The sequence below is a fragment of the Dendrobates tinctorius genome, unplaced genomic scaffold, assembly GCF_039654945.1.
Source record: "Dendrobates tinctorius isolate UK_male_01 unplaced genomic scaffold, ASM3965494v1 ptg000113l, whole genome shotgun sequence".
NCBI classification, from domain to species: domain Eukaryota; kingdom Metazoa; phylum Chordata; class Amphibia; order Anura; family Dendrobatidae; genus Dendrobates; species Dendrobates tinctorius.
In genome coordinates, this window is record NW_027361781.1 from 42363 (window position 1) to 63419 (window position 21057).

Genomic DNA, 21057 nt, shown 5'->3' on the forward strand with positions numbered 1-21057 from the left:
CACTGTGAATAATGATTTATTATTGTGTCACTCGACTATAAAGTATATTTTTAATATCTGATCTGGAATGCTAAAGATTATATACAGGAAGAATCTGATCCGTCACGTGTTTACATCATTAATAAATAAAATCATCCCTAATTAGCAGAGACTGCATATTGTCCCTAGAAAGGTAGAGAGAGGTGAACAGCAGAGAGTTTAGTCCGGGGTCCTTTATTTCGGGAGGAGTTCAGTCTGTCTTTTTATTGGCGGTCCCATTCTGCTCCGGAGCGGCGCTCCCATTTGCTGTCCCATTACACTCCAGCTGTAGAGAGAGGCAAGAAACAATGTACATGACTCCTTATCCACCATAGCCAAATCTCCAGACACCCAGAAACAATACTTTTATTCACCAGTTTACCCCTTCTGCGCGCTCTCTCATTTTCAGTTGCCTCTGAACCGGTGGTGGAGACTAGCTGCTCTGAGAAGTGGTGAGTTCTCCTTCAATGGAAGTCTTCAAACAGAGGCTGGACAGACATCTGACTGGGATGATTTAGCGAATCCTGCTTTGAGCAGGGGGTTGGACCAGATGGCCCAGGAGGTCCCTTCCAACTCTACGATTCTATGATTCTATGTCTCCCATACACAGCACACACAGACATGACGGATTCCAGCTCTCCTGACTGTGTGTAGCACATAATCAGAGAAGTAGCCACAGCATTATACAGCAAGTACTGAGCAGTTTAGCTGTGAATCCAGTTCTGGGATAAGATAAAACACTTACTAGGAAGTGATAGCATGGGTCTGTGTCCCTTCCACTCTGCTTCCCTCCTCTACAGACTTCAACAGGCAGCTGCAATCTGATCCCTCCATCATGACTTGAACAAGAAGGATTTTAGCATTTTGTTTCAGAGCGAACGCCAGAATGCAAAAGGCAGTGAGGAGGAAGAGAAGTGGCTCATGAGTGGAGAAAGAAGATTTCTCAGATGAGCTTTCTATATTTGCATGTACTGATTTATGAAAAGTTTCTTCAAACAGCAGTGTGTGAAACTTCCAACACCCTGATTTTTTTTTTTTTTAGATCTAGTGTGTAATGGGGTCCTCTTCACTGTCCCACCCAACAGTGAGGAGGACACCATTACACACTAGATAGTTGACTGATGTTGGCAAAAACAGTTTAGACATTCCTCTAATGTGAACAGGGGTCTGAAACGGGTTTTCCAGGACTTTGATATTGATGACCTAGCCGATCCATATGAAACCTCAGGCTGTGCAGCATCTGATACCTCCATCAATCAGCTGTCTGCAGCGAGCGGCCGGATGTAATCCCTCTAAGGGTATGTGCACACGGTGCGGATTCTGCTGTGGAATTTTCTGCACAAATTTTGCTAAATCCGCAGGTAAAATGACCTGCGTTTTACCTGCGGATTTAGTGCAGATTTTCTGCAGATTTCCCCTGCAGTTTTACACCTGCGGATTTCTATAATCAAGCAGGTGTAAAACTGCTGTGGAACTGCACAAAAGAAGTGACATGCTGCAGTTTTAAATCCACAGCAAATCTGTGCGGAGAAGTCCACAGCATGTGCACAGCGTTTTTTGTTTTACATAGCCTTAAATGATACTGTACATCACTTGCAGTTCTGCTGCAGATCCGCAGGGCCAAATCCGCTGCAGCAGAATCCACACCGTGAGCACATACCCTAACTCTTCTGCTACTCTGACCATCCCCCACTTTAATATTTGCCCAAACCCCCGCGTTTTGCTCCCATATTATGAAGCAACAGTACAGGGTGGTGTCTGCAACAAACCCTCTGCTGTAAGCAGGACTATTAGGATGTAATCACTTCTGAACACGTCGGTGTCTGATCCTACTAGAATATGTTACTATTGATCATGAGGGGGTTTTTAGCCTAAAGACTGCAGGACGGGAATACTGCTCATATTTCCCAGCTGCACGGAGGGTCTGTACCTTTGCATTGCCGTTGCTTTCTGTCGTGCTCTTGCTCACTGAGCCTGGGTCACTCTGCACCGCTTTCCTTGACCATATTCGGTTGATAAAGGGGGAGATGACGGGGTAGATGATGGGCTCCAGGAACTTCTTGTAGACCCACAGGAGGACGGGAATGACGATGCAGGGGATGCACACCATGGTCACTGGTCTGGAGGTAGGAACAAGACATCGACTCATGGACAAGATACAGACGTAATGGACAATGGAGAGCGCCATGTCCTAACAGCACAACCTGTAGCTATGAGTGCCCAGTACTGCCATATGCCCATCCACAGCACCAGTGCAACCCCAATACGGATATGTACTGCCCTCAGCTCAGCCATTGCACCCCATGGGGCACAGGGCATCATAACTTACCGGTATATGGAGATGTGGGGTGTAACAGCTGGGTACACGGAAGACAGGTAGTGTGTCTACAACGTGAGAAATGGATAGGAAAAAGGGCGTATGGCCGAAGCAGAAGATTATAACAGGTGCATGGCTGGTGTTAATGTAAAAATAGAACCCGGCACTCAACGTAGTGTTAAAGTTGTAGGTGATTTTATTCAATCCCAAAACAGTAGCAAACAAAACGTTTCGGTCCATACAAATGACCTTCGTCAGTTGCGTACTGAGGGTTATGATACATATACAATGGCCAACCACAGGATAACAATACGGAGAATGCCAAGAGGCTATATTGTACTCCGGTATATTTAGGTAAGAGGAGGGTAGATGCAGCCTTGGTTATAGCTGTTGTCGCAGTGTCCACCGTTGATCTGATCTGTATCATAACCCTCAGTACGCAACTGACGAAGGTCTTTTGTATGGACCGAAACGTTTTCTTTATGCTACTGTTTGGGATTGAATAAAATCACCTACAACTTTAACACTAAGTTGAGTGCCGGGTTCTATTTTTACATTAATTACGGTTTGGGAACCTACCTGAGCACCATTAGTCATTGCTGTGCACACGCTTTCTATATACATGGCTGGTGTTAGGCTGTACCATCGGGCACATGGATGGCACGGGGTGATACCAATGGGAGAGCGGCTGGTACCAGATGGCACCGAATTGAGCGTGGCCGGCACCGGGTGGTACCGAATTGAGCGTGGCCGGCACCGGGTGGCACCGAATTGAGCGTGGCCGGCACCGGGTGGCACCGAATTGAGCGTGGCCGGCACCGGGTGGCACTGACCGGAGCGTGGCCGGCACCAGGTGGCACTGACCGGAGCGTGGCCGGCACCAGGTGGCACTGACCGGAGCGTGGCCGGCACCAGGTGGCACTGACCGGAGCGTGGCCGGCACCAGGTGGCACTGACCGGAGCGTGGCCGGCACCAGGTGGCACTGACCGGAGCGTGGCCGGCACCAGGTGGCACTGACCGGAGCGTGGCCGGCACCAGGTGGCACTGACCGGAGCGTGGCCGGCACCAGGTGGCACTGACCGGAGCGTGGCCGGCACCAGGTGGCACTGACCGGAGCGTGGCCGGCACCAGGTGGCACTGACCGGAGCGTGGCCGGCACCAGGTGGCACTGACCGGAGCGTGGCCGGCACCAGGTGGCACTGACCGGAGCGTGGCCGGCACCAGGTGGCACTGACCGGAGCGTGGCCGGCACCAGGTGGCACTGACCGGAGCGTGGCCGGCACCAGGTGGCACTGACCGGAGCGTGGCCGGCACCAGGTGGCACTGACCGGAGCGTGGCCGGCACCAGGTGGCACTGACCGGAGCGTGGCCGGCACCAGGTGGCACTGACCGGAGCGTGGCCGGCACCAGGTGGCACTGACCGGAGCGTGGCCGGCACCAGGTGGCACTGACCGGAGCGTGGCCGGCACCAGGTGGCACTGACCGGAGCGTGGCCGGCACCAGGTGGCACTGACCGGAGCGTGGCCGGCACCAGGTGGCACTGACCGGAGCGTGGCCGGCACCAGGTGGCACTGACCGGAGCGTGGCCGGCACCAGGTGGCACTGACCGGAGCGTGGCCGGCACCAGGTGGCACTGACCGGAGCGTGGCCGGCACCAGGTGGCACTGACCGGAGCGTGGCCGGCACCAGGTGGCACTGACCGGAGCGTGGCCGGCACCAGGTGGCACTGACCGGAGCGTGGCCGGCACCAGGTGGCACTGACCGGAGCGTGGCCGGCACCAGGTGGCACTGACCGGAGCGTGGCCGGCACCAGGTGGCACTGACCGGAGCGTGGCCGGCACCAGGTGGCACTGACCGGAGCGTGGCCGGCACCAGGTGGCACTGACCGGAGCGTGGCCGGCACCAGGTGGCACTGACCGGAGCGTGGCCGGCACCAGGTGGCACTGACCGGAGCGTGGCCGGCACCAGGTGGCACTGACCGGAGCGTGGCCGGCACCAGGTGGCACTGACCGGAGCGTGGCCGGCACCAGGTGGCACTGACCGGAGCGTGGCCGGCACCAGGTGGCACTGACCGGAGCGTGGCCGGCACCAGGTGGCACTGACCGGAGCGTGGCCGGCACCAGGTGGCACTGACCGGAGCGTGGCCGGCACCAGGTGGCACTGACCGGAGCGTGGCCGGCACCAGGTGGCACTGACCGGAGCGTGGCCGGCACCAGGTGGCACTGACCGGAGCGTGGCCGGCACCAGGTGGCACTGACCGGAGCGTGGCCGGCACCAGGTGGCACTGACCGGAGCGTGGCCGGCACCAGGTGGCACTGACCGGAGCGTGGCCGGCACCAGGTGGCACTGACCGGAGCGTGGCCGGCACCAGGTGGCACTGACCGGAGCGTGGCCGGCACCAGGTGGCACTGACCGGAGCGTGGCCGGCACCAGGTGGCACTGACCGGAGCGTGGCCGGCACCAGGTGGCACTGACCGGAGCGTGGCCGGCACCAGGTGGCACTGACCGGAGCGTGGCCGGCACCAGGTGGCACTGACCGGAGCGTGGCCGGCACCAGGTGGCACTGACCGGAGCGTGGCCGGCACCAGGTGGCACTGACCGGAGCGTGGCCGGCACCAGGTGGCACTGACCGGAGCGTGGCCGGCACCAGGTGGCACTGACCGGAGCGTGGCCGGCACCAGGTGGCACTGACCGGAGCGTGGCCGGCACCAGGTGGCACTGACCGGAGCGTGGCCGGCACCAGGTGGCACTGACCGGAGCGTGGCCGGCACCAGGTGGCACTGACCGGAGCGTGGCCGGCACCAGGTGGCACTGACCGGAGCGTGGCCGGCACCAGGTGGCACTGACCGGAGCGTGGCCGGCACCAGGTGGCACTGACCGGAGCGTGGCCGGCACCAGGTGGCACTGACCGGAGCGTGGCCGGCACCAGGTGGCACTGACCGGAGCGTGGCCGGCACCAGGTGGCACTGACCGGAGCGTGGCCGGCACCAGGTGGCACTGACCGGAGCGTGGCCGGCACCAGGTGGCACTGACCGGAGCGTGGCCGGCACCAGGTGGCACTGACCGGAGCGTGGCCGGCACCAGGTGGCACTGACCGGAGCGTGGCCGGCACCAGGTGGCACTGACCGGAGCGTGGCCGGCACCAGGTGGCACTGACCGGAGCGTGGCCGGCACCAGGTGGCACTGACCGGAGCGTGGCCGGCACCAGGTGGCACTGACCGGAGCGTGGCCGGCACCAGGTGGCACTGACCGGAGCGTGGCCGGCACCAGGTGGCACTGACCGGAGCGTGGCCGGCACCAGGTGGCACTGACCGGAGCGTGGCCGGCACCAGGTGGCACTGACCGGAGCGTGGCCGGCACCAGGTGGCACTGACCGGAGCGTGGCCGGCACCAGGTGGCACTGACCGGAGCGTGGCCGGCACCAGGTGGCACTGACCGGAGCGTGGCCGGCACCAGGTGGCACTGACCGGAGCGTGGCCGGCACCAGGTGGCACTGACCGGAGCGTGGCCGGCACCAGGTGGCACTGACCGGAGCGTGGCCGGCACCAGGTGGCACTGACCGGAGCGTGGCCGGCACCAGGTGGCACTGACCGGAGCGTGGCCGGCACCAGGTGGCACTGACCGGAGCGTGGCCGGCACCAGGTGGCACTGACCGGAGCGTGGCCGGCACCAGGTGGCACTGACCGGAGCGTGGCCGGCACCAGGTGGCACTGACCGGAGCGTGGCCGGCACCAGGTGGCACTGACCGGAGCGTGGCCGGCACCAGGTGGCACTGACCGGAGCGTGGCCGGCACCAGGTGGCACTGACCGGAGCGTGGCCGGCACCAGGTGGCACTGACCGGAGCGTGGCCGGCACCAGGTGGCACTGACCGGAGCGTGGCCGGCACCAGGTGGCACTGACCGGAGCGTGGCCGGCACCAGTTGGCACTGACCGGAGCGTGGCCGGCACCAGTTGGCACTGACCGGAGCGTGGCCGGCACCAGGTGGCACTGACCGGAGCGTGGCCGGCACCAGGTGGCACTGACCGGAGCGTGGCCGGCACCAGGTGGTACTGACCGGAGCGTGGCCGGCACCAGGTGGTGCCCATCGATGTGTGGCTGAGGGCACCAGACGGCATCCATCACTCAGCACCGCCTGGTGCCAGACACAGTACTGGTACCTGCACCAGCTGTCACCTGTATCTCCATACACCTGCGAGCTCTGACGCTCTGCCTCCTCTGGGGCCAACAGGAATGGCCTGCCCCCATGTGGCCATTATAACGCTCTGCACCTCCCATATACTGGTATATAACACACTGCGCCTCATATTATTATGTCCCTCTTGCGCCCCCACCACACAGAAATGCCCGGAGTTGCCTCATGACCGCCCGCCGTCAGCACGGTCTACTCACATACCCAACGCACAGACCACCGTCACCGACTGATGAGTTATGCTCCGTACACCGGAAGTCACTGACATTTCCGCAACCACTGACGTCAGAGAACCCAGAGCGTTCTGTGCCGAGCCTGGGCTTGGTGTGAGCGGGCTCCCCTAGCGGCAGATTGTGGGTACTGCCGTGAACGGTCATTCTGCTGGAGTCAGACAAGCAGCAGTCTGCCATCTGCATCATCTAACTCTCCGCACTGAGCTGTGTGCGGGCTGATGGCTCCGGAGCTGTTCCCTCCAGAGCTTTCAGTAAGTTCATCTGTACAACTCACAGACCCAACTCATAGACAGGGCCACCATCAGGACATTACTGCCCTTTGTGACGTATGGGGTCCGATGAGCAGAAAAGGCCCCCTGTCCTCTGCTCACCGGGCCCGCAGCGGGCCCCCTGTCCTCTGCTCACCGGGCCCGCAGCAGGCTCCCTGTCCTCTGCTCCCCGGGCCCGCAGCAGGCTCCCTGTCCTCTGCTCCCCGGGCACGCAGCGGGCCCGTTGTCCTCTGCTCCCCGGGCACGCAGCGGGCTCCCTGTCCTCTGCTCACCGGGCCAGCAGCGAGCTCCCTGTCCTCTGCTCACCGGGCCAGCAGCGAGCTCCCTCTCCTCTGCTCACCGGGCCCGCAGCGGGCTCCCTCTCCTCTGCTCACCGGGCCCGCAGCGGGCTCCCTGTCCTCTGCTCACCGGGCCCGCAGCGGGCCCCCTGTCCTCTGCTCACCGGGCCCGCAGCGGGCTCCCTGTCCTCTGCTCCCCGGGCCCGCAGCGGGCTCCCTGTCCTCTGCTCCCCGGGCCCGCAGCGGGCTCCCTGTCCTCTGCTCCCCGGGCCCGCAGCAGGCCCCCTGTCCTCTGCTCACCGGGCCCGCAGCAGGCCCCCTGTCCTCTGCTCACCGGGCCCGCAGCAGGCCCCCTGTCCTCTGCTCACCGGGCCCGCAGCAGCAGGATTCCGCCGGCTCACTGACTGCCCTTGTGCCCTCAGACACACGGGCAGTTCAAATTTGTTGCCGTGCGGGACATTCCAGCTGCTGGCCAATCACAGGTTGGCAGCTGACGTCAGCAGGCACGTCGCTGGCATATGACGTCACTGTCATACGCCGGAACGACTCTGCGCCTCAGATGTATTGAGCCGAGGACGTTGCTCGAGTTCAGCAAGGGGAGGGGAAACTTTTTTTTTGTAAAGCTGCGGTATGCGGCTGCATTATACACCTATCACATTATATTAATGGGGGAGCATTATTCCCCTATGGGGGAGCATTATATAATGGGGGTGCATAATACCCCTATGGGTTGTATAATACCACTATGGGGGTGCATAAGGCTATGTGCACACGTAGATTTAGGTCCTGCGGATTTTTCCGCCCGGATTTGGAAAAATCTGCAGGTAAAATCTCAGGTCAAAAGACCTGCGGTTTCACACCTCTACAATGGAGAAAGTGTGAAACCGCTGCGGAATCCGCACAAAGAATTGACATGCTGCGGATTTGAACCCGTAGCAAATCCGCAGCATGTGCACTGCGTTTTTCAGTTTACCATTGAAAACAATGATACTGTACAATGCAGCTAAATCTGCTGCGGACCCGCAGAGCCGGAAACGCTGCGGATCTGCAGCAGAATCCGCACCGTGTGCACATGGCCTTATACTGCTATATATAATAATACATTTTATTTCTATAGCGCCGACATATTCCGCAGCATTTTACATTTCAGAGGGAACTTGTACAGACAATAGACATTACAGCATAACATTAATCACATAGATCATAACAGATACGGATAGAATAGATGCTATATATGACTATGGGAGGCATTATACTATAAGGGATGACTATGGGGCAATATGGAGAGACCTGAGGCAGAATGCGGTAACGCGTGGGGTCGAGAGTGTGGGATATTATTACTGTAGGGGCGAATTAAAGGATATTATTTTTGAGGATACTGTTTTCAGTGTGGGGGAGGAGAGGTTCTGTTGCTCTGCATGGTGACATGGTCGCTTTTTTCATCTGGCATAGGATAAAGGTTGGGCAAAAATTGGGGAATGTACTCTAGATAACTGTTATTTTATGCAGAGACGAGTCCTGGCTGGAAGAAGTGATCGTGGTCTGAACTGGATGAAGAAGAAAAGCGAAGATGAAGGACTTCAACTAGAGATGTCACCGGTGAGTCAGTGTGTTACCTGTATACTAACACTATATACTGTATAATGTACCTTTCAGGTTATCCCTCAAGTTCCCTCACTTATCTCCCCTTCTTTTGAGGTCCATCCTGTCAGACTCTACATCCCCTTCTCCATGCGAGTGGCGGTGGTGTATCATGCTCCCGACCCCTCCCATCAGTTTCTGGATCACTTTGCCACCTGGCTTCCACACTATCTCTCCTGTGACATCCCCACCCTTATCATGGGTGACTTCAACATCCCCACTGCCCTTCCCCTCTCCCCATCTGCTTCTCACGTTTTATCTCTAACCTCCTCTTTCGGCCTTTCGCAGCTTACTAACTCTCCTACGCATGAAGACGGAAACTCCCTTGACTTGCTCTTCTCCCGGCTTTGCTCAGTGGATGATTTCACAATTACTTCAAAGAAAAAATTGACCAGATCTGACAGGAAATTATCTCCCAATCACCTCATACCATGCACTGTCCTCCCTCCCCCACTGCATGTAGCTCTCTCTCTGATTTTGAACCAGTAACAGAAGAAGGCGTAATCAGGCTCCTTGCATCTTCTCGCCCTACTACTTGCATCAGTGACCCCATTCCATCACATCTCCTCCAGACCCTTTCCCCTGCTGTCACTAGTCACCTCACTAAAACATTTAACCTCTCTCTCTTCTGGTATCTTTCCCTCCTCATCTAAGCATGCCATCATACAGCCATTACTTAAAAAACCATCCCTCGACCAAAACTGTGCTGCTAACTATAGACCTGTCTCTAATCTTCCCTTCATCTCTAAACTCCTGGAACGCCTGGTCCACTACCGTCTGATCCACTATCTCTTTGATAACTCTCTTCTCGACCCTCTCCATTCCGGTTTCCGCTCTTTACACTCTACCGAAACTGCCCTCACTAAAGTCTCTAATGATCTGCTAACAGCTAAATCAAATGGTCATTACTCCATGCTAATTCTCTTGGATCTCTCTGCAGCATTCGACACTGTGGATCATCAGCTCCTCCTCACTATGCTCCGCTCCATTGGCCTCAAGGACACCGTTCTCTCCTGGTTCTCCTCCTATCTCTCCGACCACTCCTTTACTGTATCTTTTGCCGGTTCCTCCTCCTCTCACCTTCCCCTTACTGTTGGGGTTCCTCAAGGATCAGTCCTAGGCCCCCTTCTCTTCTCTTTGTGTACTGCCCCTATTGGTCAAACAATCAGTAGATTGGGCTCGTTGTTCTGTCCGAGTATTCCAATTTGCTCGACCCGAACAACGAGCACCCGAGCATTTTAGTGCTCGCCCATCACTAGTTATCGTCTCTCATGTAGCCACTTGGGAAAATTAGTAGCCCAATCCTGGTATATAGTGTCATGATCACGTGTGTTTGGACGCAGATGTTTCCGCAAGGCGAACCCATGTGACACACGTGACCCTGGATACACCGCCTCCAGTGGGGCGCATTTAAATAATAAAACGTGCAGGTGGATACGCCGCCTCCACCTGGCGAATTTAGGTATTACACGTTATACGATAATCAAATAATAAAGGGGGAACCTGGGTAACTTTAACAATGGTGGGCCCTGCGATAGGGAATGGGGGACGTGGAGACCTCCTAAGCTCCCCTGAGCCAGTGTCCCTGCACTCCTTACATTCCTTATACAGGCTCCGCACCTGTCGCCGCACGCGTACCTTAACGCCCTTGCTCACCCTGACCCTAAACCCTCACTAGGGAATGGGTCGGTGTGGAGACTAATCCCACCACTGCACTAATAACACACATGAGGAAAGAGACAATACAGGGGAAACACCACTTAGCTTTGCTCTGTTGCGTGCGCTCCTAGCAACAGAGCCCACCACCTGCGTGCGTCTTCTCCTCCACCCGGATCCATCACCATAACAGGATCCTTCACCTTAGTGCAGCCTTGGAGCAGAGTCCACCACCAGTTGCAGCTGCTTAGTACCAGAGTCCCAAGGATGAGTTCAGCTTCTGACACGAAGTCGAGCATGCTTGAGTCCAGCTCAGCAGCCAAGTCCCACATGGTGAGTGCCACTCTCCATAGTCGCCACTCCACCAGCCCATGCAGACACTTCCCGCTGACACCATCACTGCGACCCCACCACGCCATGCCAGCCCTTCGTCCAGACACCATAGCTGAAACACGTCCCCCCTGGCTAAGCTGCGCAGGACTCCTCACCAGCTCCATCCTTCCTCCAGGCTCTCAAACTCAGAGTGAAACCAATCTCCCAATATCACAGGCAGTGATTGCACACCCCTAGCACACCTTTATAGGGTGTCACACCTGATCCATAATTACGTGCACAAAAACCTAAAGTGCGATACCACTAACCACCACCGGGGGACAGTCAAGACACCTTGGAACTTTCCAAAGTAAAAAAAAGTTCACCCAGTGCAATTTAAAACTGTCAGATCATGACATATAGTAACATTGTCTATAGTGTCCTCTCCTATGTACTGGCCATTTATCCTACAGTAGTGTATCTACCTCCCCATCCAACCATCCATATAATCTAATCTTCTGTAAGACTGGGATATATGGGTTATTATTGTTGATTTATCACTGTTCAAATCAGTGGAAACTACTCCTGAATTACATTGTATGGTGATAATGACATTGTGGCATTTTTTTTAAAGTTTTAAGAGGTCAAGATGGATAATTAGAGTCAATTTCATTTATATGGTAATGAATTGGTTGTATGGCCTGCTCTAGTCTCTTTAACAGCTGCTGCTCCTGCTGATGATGTCACGGAATGTTGAGGTTTCTGGCTCCGCCCCCTTGCATTATGACATCACACACATTCTGTAAGGAGCTGCAGAACCAACATTCCATCTGACGGTGGAGAGAGAGGTAAGTCGGCTCTATGTCATCTCTTGTTGTGTCCTTCATTCTCTTCTATCATCTATTGCTAATTTATTTTTTAATCATTAAGGAGTCTTTATTCTATATAATACAAGCAGGTCCAAAACAAATAGTGAACCCCTCAGATTAGGAGATGTCCAAGCATTACAGCATTTCTACCAATAGTAAAGGGAGATATAGGATGTGATGGGATTTATCTTCAAGTACAGACATGACAATGATTTACCGATTATCCATCACCTGTTACTGGTTTCTGACTTTCTTGCTCATCAGCTCCATAGATTAGTTATAATTGAGAGAATCCCCTCAGCCATTACTGGAACATGACGACTTCTCAATTTTTAGGCCATGTATTGTTAGAGAATCATCCAAATCTGGGAGATTAAAGTTATATCCTGTAAAGGGAACACATGTAACATGAAGATAATTATGTAATTGTCGGATGTTATTGAGACATATAGTAATATACAGTCCAGATCAAAAATATAAATCCAACCAATATTGGGAAATCCTTGTACAACACCGATGTATATACATATTAGCTCCATATGTAGTAAAACTATTCAAATATTCCCCCACATTGGTAGGATTCGTATCGTTTGATCTCTAGTATATTGGGCAATGCGCTTCAATGGAAGTAAGGTTGTTGGATCCGCAGCCATTAGCTGCTACTTGTGATGTGACGGAATGAGGACAGTAGCCCTTCAGAAGAGAATGGCGCCTGACTGCCTGTTAGGAATTGAAGGGGGCACTTGTGGTGTTATAGGTGAGCAATGCTGCTCCTAAGAAGATGCACATGATTCAATAGAGAAACATGGATAAAGTAAAGGAGCTGGAGATATATCCAAGGAGGGACGGAATCCCTTTTTTTGGATGGAGTCTATCAGAGTTGGGTTAAACAATTTACTCTCAACTTCAAAAGCCCATAGTGGTAGTGATAGGATTGATTGTATTGAGCTTGATTGCCTGGAAATTATTAATGTGATGTGATTCTCATTGCAGGAAATTAATAATACATTGGAGCCACTGGGAGACACAGGCAGAAGAGGAACACTGTGCATGAACAAAATATGGACCCTGTGCGGCCCAATAACTCATCATAACGCACAATTTCATCTGCTTTGGAGGTGGAAATGGGTCCCCTTACCTCTTGGCCCGTGGGCAGTTGCACAATTTGTACCAATAACATGTCCACCCCTGAATAGAAGGTGAACCAGAGAGCACTAAACAATAACCCCTAAAATTTAACTTTTAATTCAATCATTAAAACATCACAAATGGGAATTTACTAAATGCCTAGGGGATCAAGGATCAATTAAAGGGAATCTGTCACCCATTTTTAGTGATATCATGTAAAGATATCACCCAATTGTGCGTCCCATAAGGACTCTATTAGGACTTTTGATTCCCCCTGACCCCGCACCTTTGATGCATAAATACCTTTTTTATTTTGGTGGAGATGTATGGAAATCGCCGCGGTCCGGTCCGATGGGCGGGGCTTATTCGCCCCCCCCCTTCCTCGGCTTGCTGAACGTAATCTTCATGTGTGAATATCACAGATACCGTGGTTTTCCGCGCTTGCGCATTGAAAAGGCCTCCGGCGCTTGCGCAGTATGCTTTGCCCAACTGTGGGCAAAGCATATAATCGGTACTGCGCATGCGCCAGTATTTTTCAGCGCGGTCTATGCCCCGGAAGTCTTCACAAGCAGGACACACTTTCGGGGCATAGACCGCGCTGAAAAATACCGGCGCATGCGCAGTACCGATAAACTTTATCCTGTTGCATAAAAAAACGCATATATTGTGTTCATTTTTTCTATGTGAAAATTGTATTTTTCCGTCATCAATTGTTGAGGTAGATTTAGCCTCAAGCAATATAGGGTTATTAAATACCCTTGTCTAGTTGCAACAGGTATCGCATATGGAATGCGCTATTTGGATATGTGATGAAGTGTTTGAACTATTTCATGTGCCTGTCCTCAGATTAGGACATTTGAATTTTTATATGTGCTGTTTATTAATTTCTCTGTATATGTTTTTTCTTTTTTTCAATTTTCTTGAAGGGTTATTCTTTGGGTCTGCCTACTGCAGCGTATCAGCATTTTATGACTACGAGATAAGTCTTATTGAAGCTGCATTTTTGTACCCCTGTTTTGACTTCGAGATAAGATTCCAGTACTTGGGGTATTTATACTACGAGATAAGTCTCCAGCACTATAGCACTTTTATATGAGACACAATTGTCTCTTCACTTTTGGTTTTTGGTATCATAGGTGTATGTGTGTGTTTTTTGTGTGTCCCCCTTTTTGTATACGTAGGGTGGTCTAGGGCGTTTTTAGGGACGCCGACGTTGAGCGGGGGCGCCACATCATCAACAACTAGGGTGCCAACCTCCGCAGTCAGGAAGGGCTTCACTAGGGCGTATTAGGACAGGCTAGTTTTTTGCCCTTCTGTCTATATTTATATGTATCCTTAATGTTGACTTTGTTAATTGGACTTTGATCCTTGACCCCCTAGGTATTTAGTAAATTCCCATTTGTGATGTTTTAATGATTGAATTCAAAGTTAAACTTTAGGCTTTATTGTTTAGTGCTCTCTGGTTCAACTTTGATTCTATAATCTCAAACTAATCTTTTTTGAGGTTTTTCCACCCCTGAAAAGAACCCTAGGAAGGATGACACTACAGCTACAGAGGTGACCGTCTGATAGCCTAGCTCGACTACCCACCTCTCCTGAAGACCCTTTCAGCTTTTTGAGACTTGGGTGGAGGACATCATCTCTGAAAATAGGGTCCCACAGCTGCACCCCAACAGTTTGAGCCGCATTCCTAGATGAGTAAATAGCCTGAGATCAGAAGGGGGTGCGTAGCCCCTCACTGTGTCACTGAGGATGATAGCATTCTCCAGGGATTACTCTGGACTGTTTCTTGTGGTGGGATGCAGATTTGGAAAGCTGTCGTCATCCTATGAGATAGATAAGAATTAATATATGTGTGTTTATGCTCTAAAGGTAATCTGTCATCCCCCGAGACGTATATGACCTATTAATATGGGTATACAGGTAATAGAAATGTTAAGCTAGCCCTACCTATATGCCTCATATTAATGGTCTTGGGGATACATTTTATATTGTGACTACTCCTGGAGTGGACCCTCTGGGTCGTGGCACCAACCCTCCCAGGGCGACCTGACCTAGTGAGGACCACCCCCTATACAGGGAGTGTCAGGGGCAAGACCAAGGGGGTAAGGTACCACGACTGCTGGCACCAGGTGGCCAGCTCACAGGAGACACGAGTCAGTGTGTCTGCAGGAACGTGCAAAGCGTGGACACAACGGCACGCAGAGTTCCGGACGGTACAGGACAGGTACATGGGAGTGCGCTAGATACAGGATAGTGCAAGGTGGATACAGGCGGGCGCGTATGGCGTGCACAGACTAGCACGCCCGGGAGAGAGCAAAGCAGGGCGCGTGCAAAGAAGCACGCCTGAGTGCAGGGCTAGGCAGAAGGTGTGCCAGGAGGCACAACAGAGCATAGAGCAGAGCGTGTGCAAAGGGGCATGACAAAACACAGTGCAGGAACAGAGCACGTGCCAGGAGACACAAAAGAGCACAAGGCAGAGTACAGGGACAGGGCATGTGCCAGGAGGCACAATCGAGCACAAGGCAGAGTACAGGAACAGAGCGTGTACCAGGAGGCACAATGAAACTCAAGGCAGAGTAAAGAGACAGAACATGTGCCAGGAGGCACAATGGAGCACAAGGCCGAGGACCCGAATACAGCGCACAGCCAGGCAAGGACAAGGCAGACCAAGCCAGAAAGCACAACAATAATCAGGCACCTCCCATAGGAAGAGGTGGCCTGATATAGCACATGAGCACTAGGACTTCCGGGTCAGGTCCTCCAATACCATAGGACATGACCGGAGGCAGAGCAGAGAAGAGCGCACGTGCGCACTAAGAACCTTGTGCAGACATGGAACTAAGTACGAGAAGTGCGCGTGCACACCCGACGGGACCCCCGAAGCAGCCACGGCACCGGAAGAGGTGACGTCGGGCCCAAGGTTCCACCCCCAGGTGAGAGCGACGTGACAGGCGACGTGACAGGCGGCGTGACAGTACCCCCCTTTACACCTCCTCTTCCTAAGGCTGGAGAGGAACTTAAACAAAATCTGGGGTGCGTGAATATTTTCCCTGGGTTCCCATGACCTTTCTTCAGGACCGAAACCCTTCCAATCAATTAAGAAGGTTTTCCCTCTTACCTTCTTCATGGCCAAGATGTTGTTCACCTCAAACTCATCCTCCATGCCAACAGGCTGGGGAGTGTGACCTGGAGAAGGATGAAATCGGTTAAGTACCACAGGTTTGAAGAGTGACACATGGAAGGAATTTGGAATACGGAGCGAAGGGGGTATCTTCAGTTTGCATGCAACATCATTAATACGCCTAAGGACCTCGAAAGGACCAATGTAACGGGGACCCAGTTTGTAAGATGGTACCTTAAGGCGAATGTATCTGAAGGAAAGCCACACCTTGTCACCAGGGAGATACGGAGGAACGTACAGGCGCCTCTTGTCAGCGTGTAGTTTATCCTGTCACGTGCTTTTTCAAGAGCGGTTTTAGTCTCCTGCCATACTTTGGAGAACTCCGCGGACAAAGAGTCGGCCGCAAGTACCCCCGAGAGAGGAAGTGTCGGTAGAGGCACACTCGGATGTTGTCCAAAGACGATGAAGAAGGGAGACTTGGTGGACGATTCACTGGAATGGTTATTGTAGGCAAACTCAGCCCAAGGAAGTAGACTGACTCAGTCATTCTGATGGGCATTTGAAAAGTGCCGGAGATAGGATGTAAGGATCTGGTTGGTACATTCCACCTGCCCATTGGTATGGGTGTGATAGTTGGAAGAGAAGTCCAATGACACTTTCATGAATCCGCATAGAGCTCTCCTAAGCCGGGAGGTGAATTGGACCCCTCTGTCTGACACGATAAGCAGAGGGAAGCCGTGAATTCTGAAGATGTGGGAAATGAAGATCTTTGCCAGTTCAGGGGCAGAGGGTAGACCGGGAAGAGGAATGAAATGGGCCATCTTCGAGAATCGGTCTACAACCACTAGGATCACCGTACAACTGGAGGAATGAGGCAGATCAGTAATGAAATCCATGGCTATGTGCTGCCATGGAGCTGACGGTACAGGAAGCGGAAGCAGAAGACCGGAGGGTGGTTGTCTGGGTACATTATTCTGGGCACAGGAAGGACAAGATTCAACAAAGTCTTTAACATCCAGGGAAAGGGATGGCCACCAATAGTAGCGAGAGATTAGGGAAAAAGTCTTTTTGACACCAACGTGGCTGGCAATCTTGGACGAATGTCCCCAGTTTAACACACATTTTCGGTTGTTCTCAGCCACAAAGGTTCTCCCCAGGGGTAATGTGGTTAACTTGATAGGGGCCACGATAATTACCTTGGACGGGTCAATGATATGAGAAGGTTCTTCAGTATCAGAAGACTGGAAAGATCTTGATAACGCATCCGCTCTAACGTTTTTATTGCCGGGCTGAAAATGTAGTTCAAAGTCAAAGCGGGCGAAGAAAAAGGACCACCTGGCTTGCCGAGGGTTGAGCCTCTGTGCGGACTGGATGTATGCCAGGTTCTTATGGTCCGTGAAGATTTTGAATGGATGTATGGCATCTTCCAGTAAGTATCTTCATTCCTCAAAGGCCAATTTAATGGCCAATAGCTCTTTGTCGCCAATGGAGTAGTTCTGCTCAGTTGGGGAGAAGACTTTAGAAAAGAAACCACAGGTGACAAAGCATCCAGAAAAAGTCTTCTGCAGAAGGACTGCGCTGGCCCCGGTAAAGGATGCGTCCACCTCGAGAGTGAAAGGTTTATTAACCTCAAGATAATGAAGCGCTGGAGCAGAGGCGAAGGCTTGTTTCAAGGACTGGAAGGCGTCTTCAGCCTCAGGGGACCAAGCATTTGGGTTAGCTCCTTTGCGGATAAGGGATGATATAGGGCAAACCAACGAGGAGAAATGGACAACGAACTGTCGGTAGTAGTTCGCAAAACCAAGGAAGCGTTGGATTGCCTTCACCCCATGGGGCCGTGGCCAGTCGAGAACGGCGGACACCTTCACCGGATCCATGCGTAAACCAGAGTCCGGGATAGTGTACCCCAAGAATAGCAAGGGCGTCTGCTCGAAGGCACATTTCTCGAGCTTGGCATAAAGGCGGTTCTCCCTCAGGCGCTGGAGGACTTTGCGCACATTCTTTCTATGAGCAGAGAGATCTGGAGAAAAAAAGAGGATGTCGTCCAAATAGACTACCACACAGGAGTACAGCATATCTCCGAACACGTCATTCACGAACTCCTGGAATACCGCTGGGGCATTGCAGAGGCTGAAGGGCATGACCAAGTACTCGTAGTGACCGTCTCGGGGGTTAAAGGCGGTCTTCCACTCGTCACCAGAATGAATACGGATCAAATTGTAGGCTCCACGAAGATCCAGCTTGGTGAAAATTCAAGCTCCTCTAAGCCGGTCAAAGAGCTCCGGGATCAGTGGCAGCGGGTACTTGTACTTGACCGTGATATCGTTCAGCCCTCGGTAGTCTATGCAGGGACGGAGGGAGCCGTCCTTCTTTTTGACAAAGAAAAATCCCGCTCCTGCGGGTGAGGAGGACTTACGGATGAAATCTCTGGCAAGGTTCTTCTGGATATACTCAGACATGGCTTGGGTTTCAGCAGGACATAGCGGATATATTCTACCCCTTGGAGGAGTAGAACCAGGAACGAGGTCAATTGGACAATCGTATGGCCGATGGAGAGGCATAGTCTCCGCCTCCTTTTTGTTGAAGACATCTGCAAAGGACTAGTAAGTCGACGGCAGACCTGTAGGTGCCGAGGACGGACAGGCAGAATTCATCGGATGATTGGGCAACAGGCACTTCGTCTGGCAGGACAGTCCCCAGCGGAGTATATCGCGCAACCGCCAGTCCAGGGTTGGATCATGAGTCTGTAGCCAAGGGAGACCAAGAAGAAGCGTGTGTTAGGAATATGGTTTCTACAATGCCTATGCAGTAATCCAGATTCTCACATTTGTCTCCAGAGGCTAAGTCCTTCGTCCCTTCTTCTGAGCATGCTCATGGGATGAGCTCCCATTGGAGTTCGGGAGTCAGGTGCTCAGGTCCTGCTCCTGATTCCATTGGTTATGCTCAGGGCTCTGGGGATTTCCGGCAGGTCCCGAACGCTATAAAAAGTGTGCATGGCCGTTCCGCCATGCGCTAGTATTCTCATACTTGCTGCTGTATGTTTGATGACGGATGCTTGGACTGGTGACTGACTCATTTAATATCCCCCTCCTTGGTTATTACGAATGTGTGAGTGATTGGGTCAGCCAGTAGCAGCGCTAGCACCAGCGCGCTCAAGCCTCATCCATTGCAGCAGCTAAAGCGTCCTCCATTGCGCCAGCATTTCTGGCAGTGCCTTGCCAGCGGCTCTATACTTGCCGCGCTGCAGTTGCAGCACAGAGGGCGTTCGCGGTTTCAAAGCCTCTGCACCAGACGTCTAACGGTAGGTCTAGACGGAGTCAGTCCCGTCAGTCTTGGCGACTCCTGTGACCTTATACCGCGTCTGTGTCGCTGAGCTTCTGTGAAGTTCTAACAAACTCAGCGTTTGTATTTGTGTTCATGCTTGCAGCTCTGTGTGTGAAACAGTCTGCTTTTGCAACATATGTTTATGCTTGCAGCTCTGTGTGTGCAACAGAGCTTGCTCTTGTGCACTAGATGCAGTCAACCTTGTGCACTTACCGCCTTAGTGCTCTGCCTATCTCAGCAGCAGTTTTGTCACCTACCGCACGGTGGACCCCGGGCGGCGAACACGCTTTATTTATATTTTTATTTAGCGTGTTCCGCCGTCCTTAACATAATACTAGCGCCAGGGTCTGGCTGGAGATGGCAGATCAGCAGCAACTGTTGCAATGCGTTAAGCAGCTCGGCGACAGGGTGGCCGCTCTTGAGAAGTCTCTCTTAGCTGCACAAGCTACTGATGATGCTGCCGTACAGGCGTTAACGGATGCAGTAGCGCGTTTGTCCATGTCCACCCTTGCTCCGACAGTTACCCGCCTCCCGTTGCCCGATAAGTTTTCCGGGGATGGTGCCTCCTGTAGGGGTTTTATCAGCCAGTGCTCGATCCATCTGGAGCTGCTGGCTGCTCAATTCCCTACGGAACGGGCCAAGGTAGTGTTCATTATATCCCTACTGTCGGGCAAGGCTCTAGAATGGGCTACGCCGTTATGGGAGCGTGGTGATCCCGATATACGAACCGCAGCGCACCTGCTGATGGCCATCAAACAGGTTTTCCTCGGCCCCTGGGTCACGCACGACACCACCCTGCAGCTACTTGCACTCTCTCAGGGATCCCTCTCGGTGAGCCAGTATGCCGTACGTTTTCGGACACTCGCGTCCAAATTGGAGTGGGCTGATAGGGCCCTTATCCCTGTCTTTTGGAGAGGGTTGGCAGAGCATGTCAAAGACGCTCTTTCTACCAGAGAGATTCCTACTACCTTGGAAGAGTTGATTTCCATCTCCTCGCGTATTGACCTCTGTTTTTCGGAGCGCGGCTTGGAGCGTGCTCACTCAAAACGGAAGGGTACTCCGCTTCCCAAATTCTTCGAGCCGCTGGAGCCACTTGATCCAGAGGTTCTACCTCCTGAGCCCATGGAGGTGTCTCGTACCGATCTTAATACGGACTCAGACCAGGAATCTGTTTGCGGTTGTCACCACGTATGTGCGGTTTCTCCGGAAGCTAGCTCCCCGCAATGGTCGGAGTCCGAACCGGTTGTCGAGACCTTTGTCCCTCCTCATCTTAGGGGTCAGGTACTCGCCTGGGCGCATGCGTCCAATGCGTCTCACCACCGAGGCTACATGCAGGTCTCGTAGCTCTTGGCCGGAGCATATTGTTGGCCCCATAGAGCTCGGGACATCAAAAAATTCATTCGGGCATGCACATTATGTGCTCGGGACAGTCTCCCCGAACGGAGTGTGGCAACGGCCGTCGATACACGGCGGCGGTCTCCTAAATCTTCCGCTCCCATTATCAACCGAGTATCCCTCCTGAGACCTGGTGACCTGACCTCCACTGATACCGTCCGTATGTCCCGGTTTTCAGTTTCACCTACTGGGACATCAGACTCGCTTTTGGGTGAATCTGAGGTCTGTGCCACTGTCGGGCACAGGCCGGTGGGTCGGAGGGTTCAGGGAGGGGGGGGCCCTAGGAGGGGGGGTAATGTTA

General features: G+C 53.2%; 1 protein-coding gene across 2 annotated transcripts; it reads right to left on the reverse strand.

The window, feature by feature from the left end:
• Nucleotides 1-6886, reverse strand: CUNH18orf32 (chromosome unknown C18orf32 homolog). Of its 2 annotated transcripts, none has more exons than XM_073589745.1 (3): nucleotides 6732-6886; nucleotides 1949-2138; nucleotides 1-304 (listed from the first exon to the last, which is right to left on the reverse strand). In XM_073589745.1, exons 2-3 carry the CDS (start codon nucleotides 2126-2128, stop codon nucleotides 230-232), a joined length of 255 nt encoding a protein of 84 aa, XP_073445846.1. In that variant the 5' UTR covers nucleotides 2129-2138; nucleotides 6732-6886; the 3' UTR covers nucleotides 1-229. The 2 variants fall into 2 exon arrangements, with proteins under 2 accessions (XP_073445846.1, XP_073445848.1); XM_073589747.1 differs by having other exon boundaries at nucleotides 6728-6815.
• Nucleotides 6887-21057: the final 14171 nt, after the last annotated feature.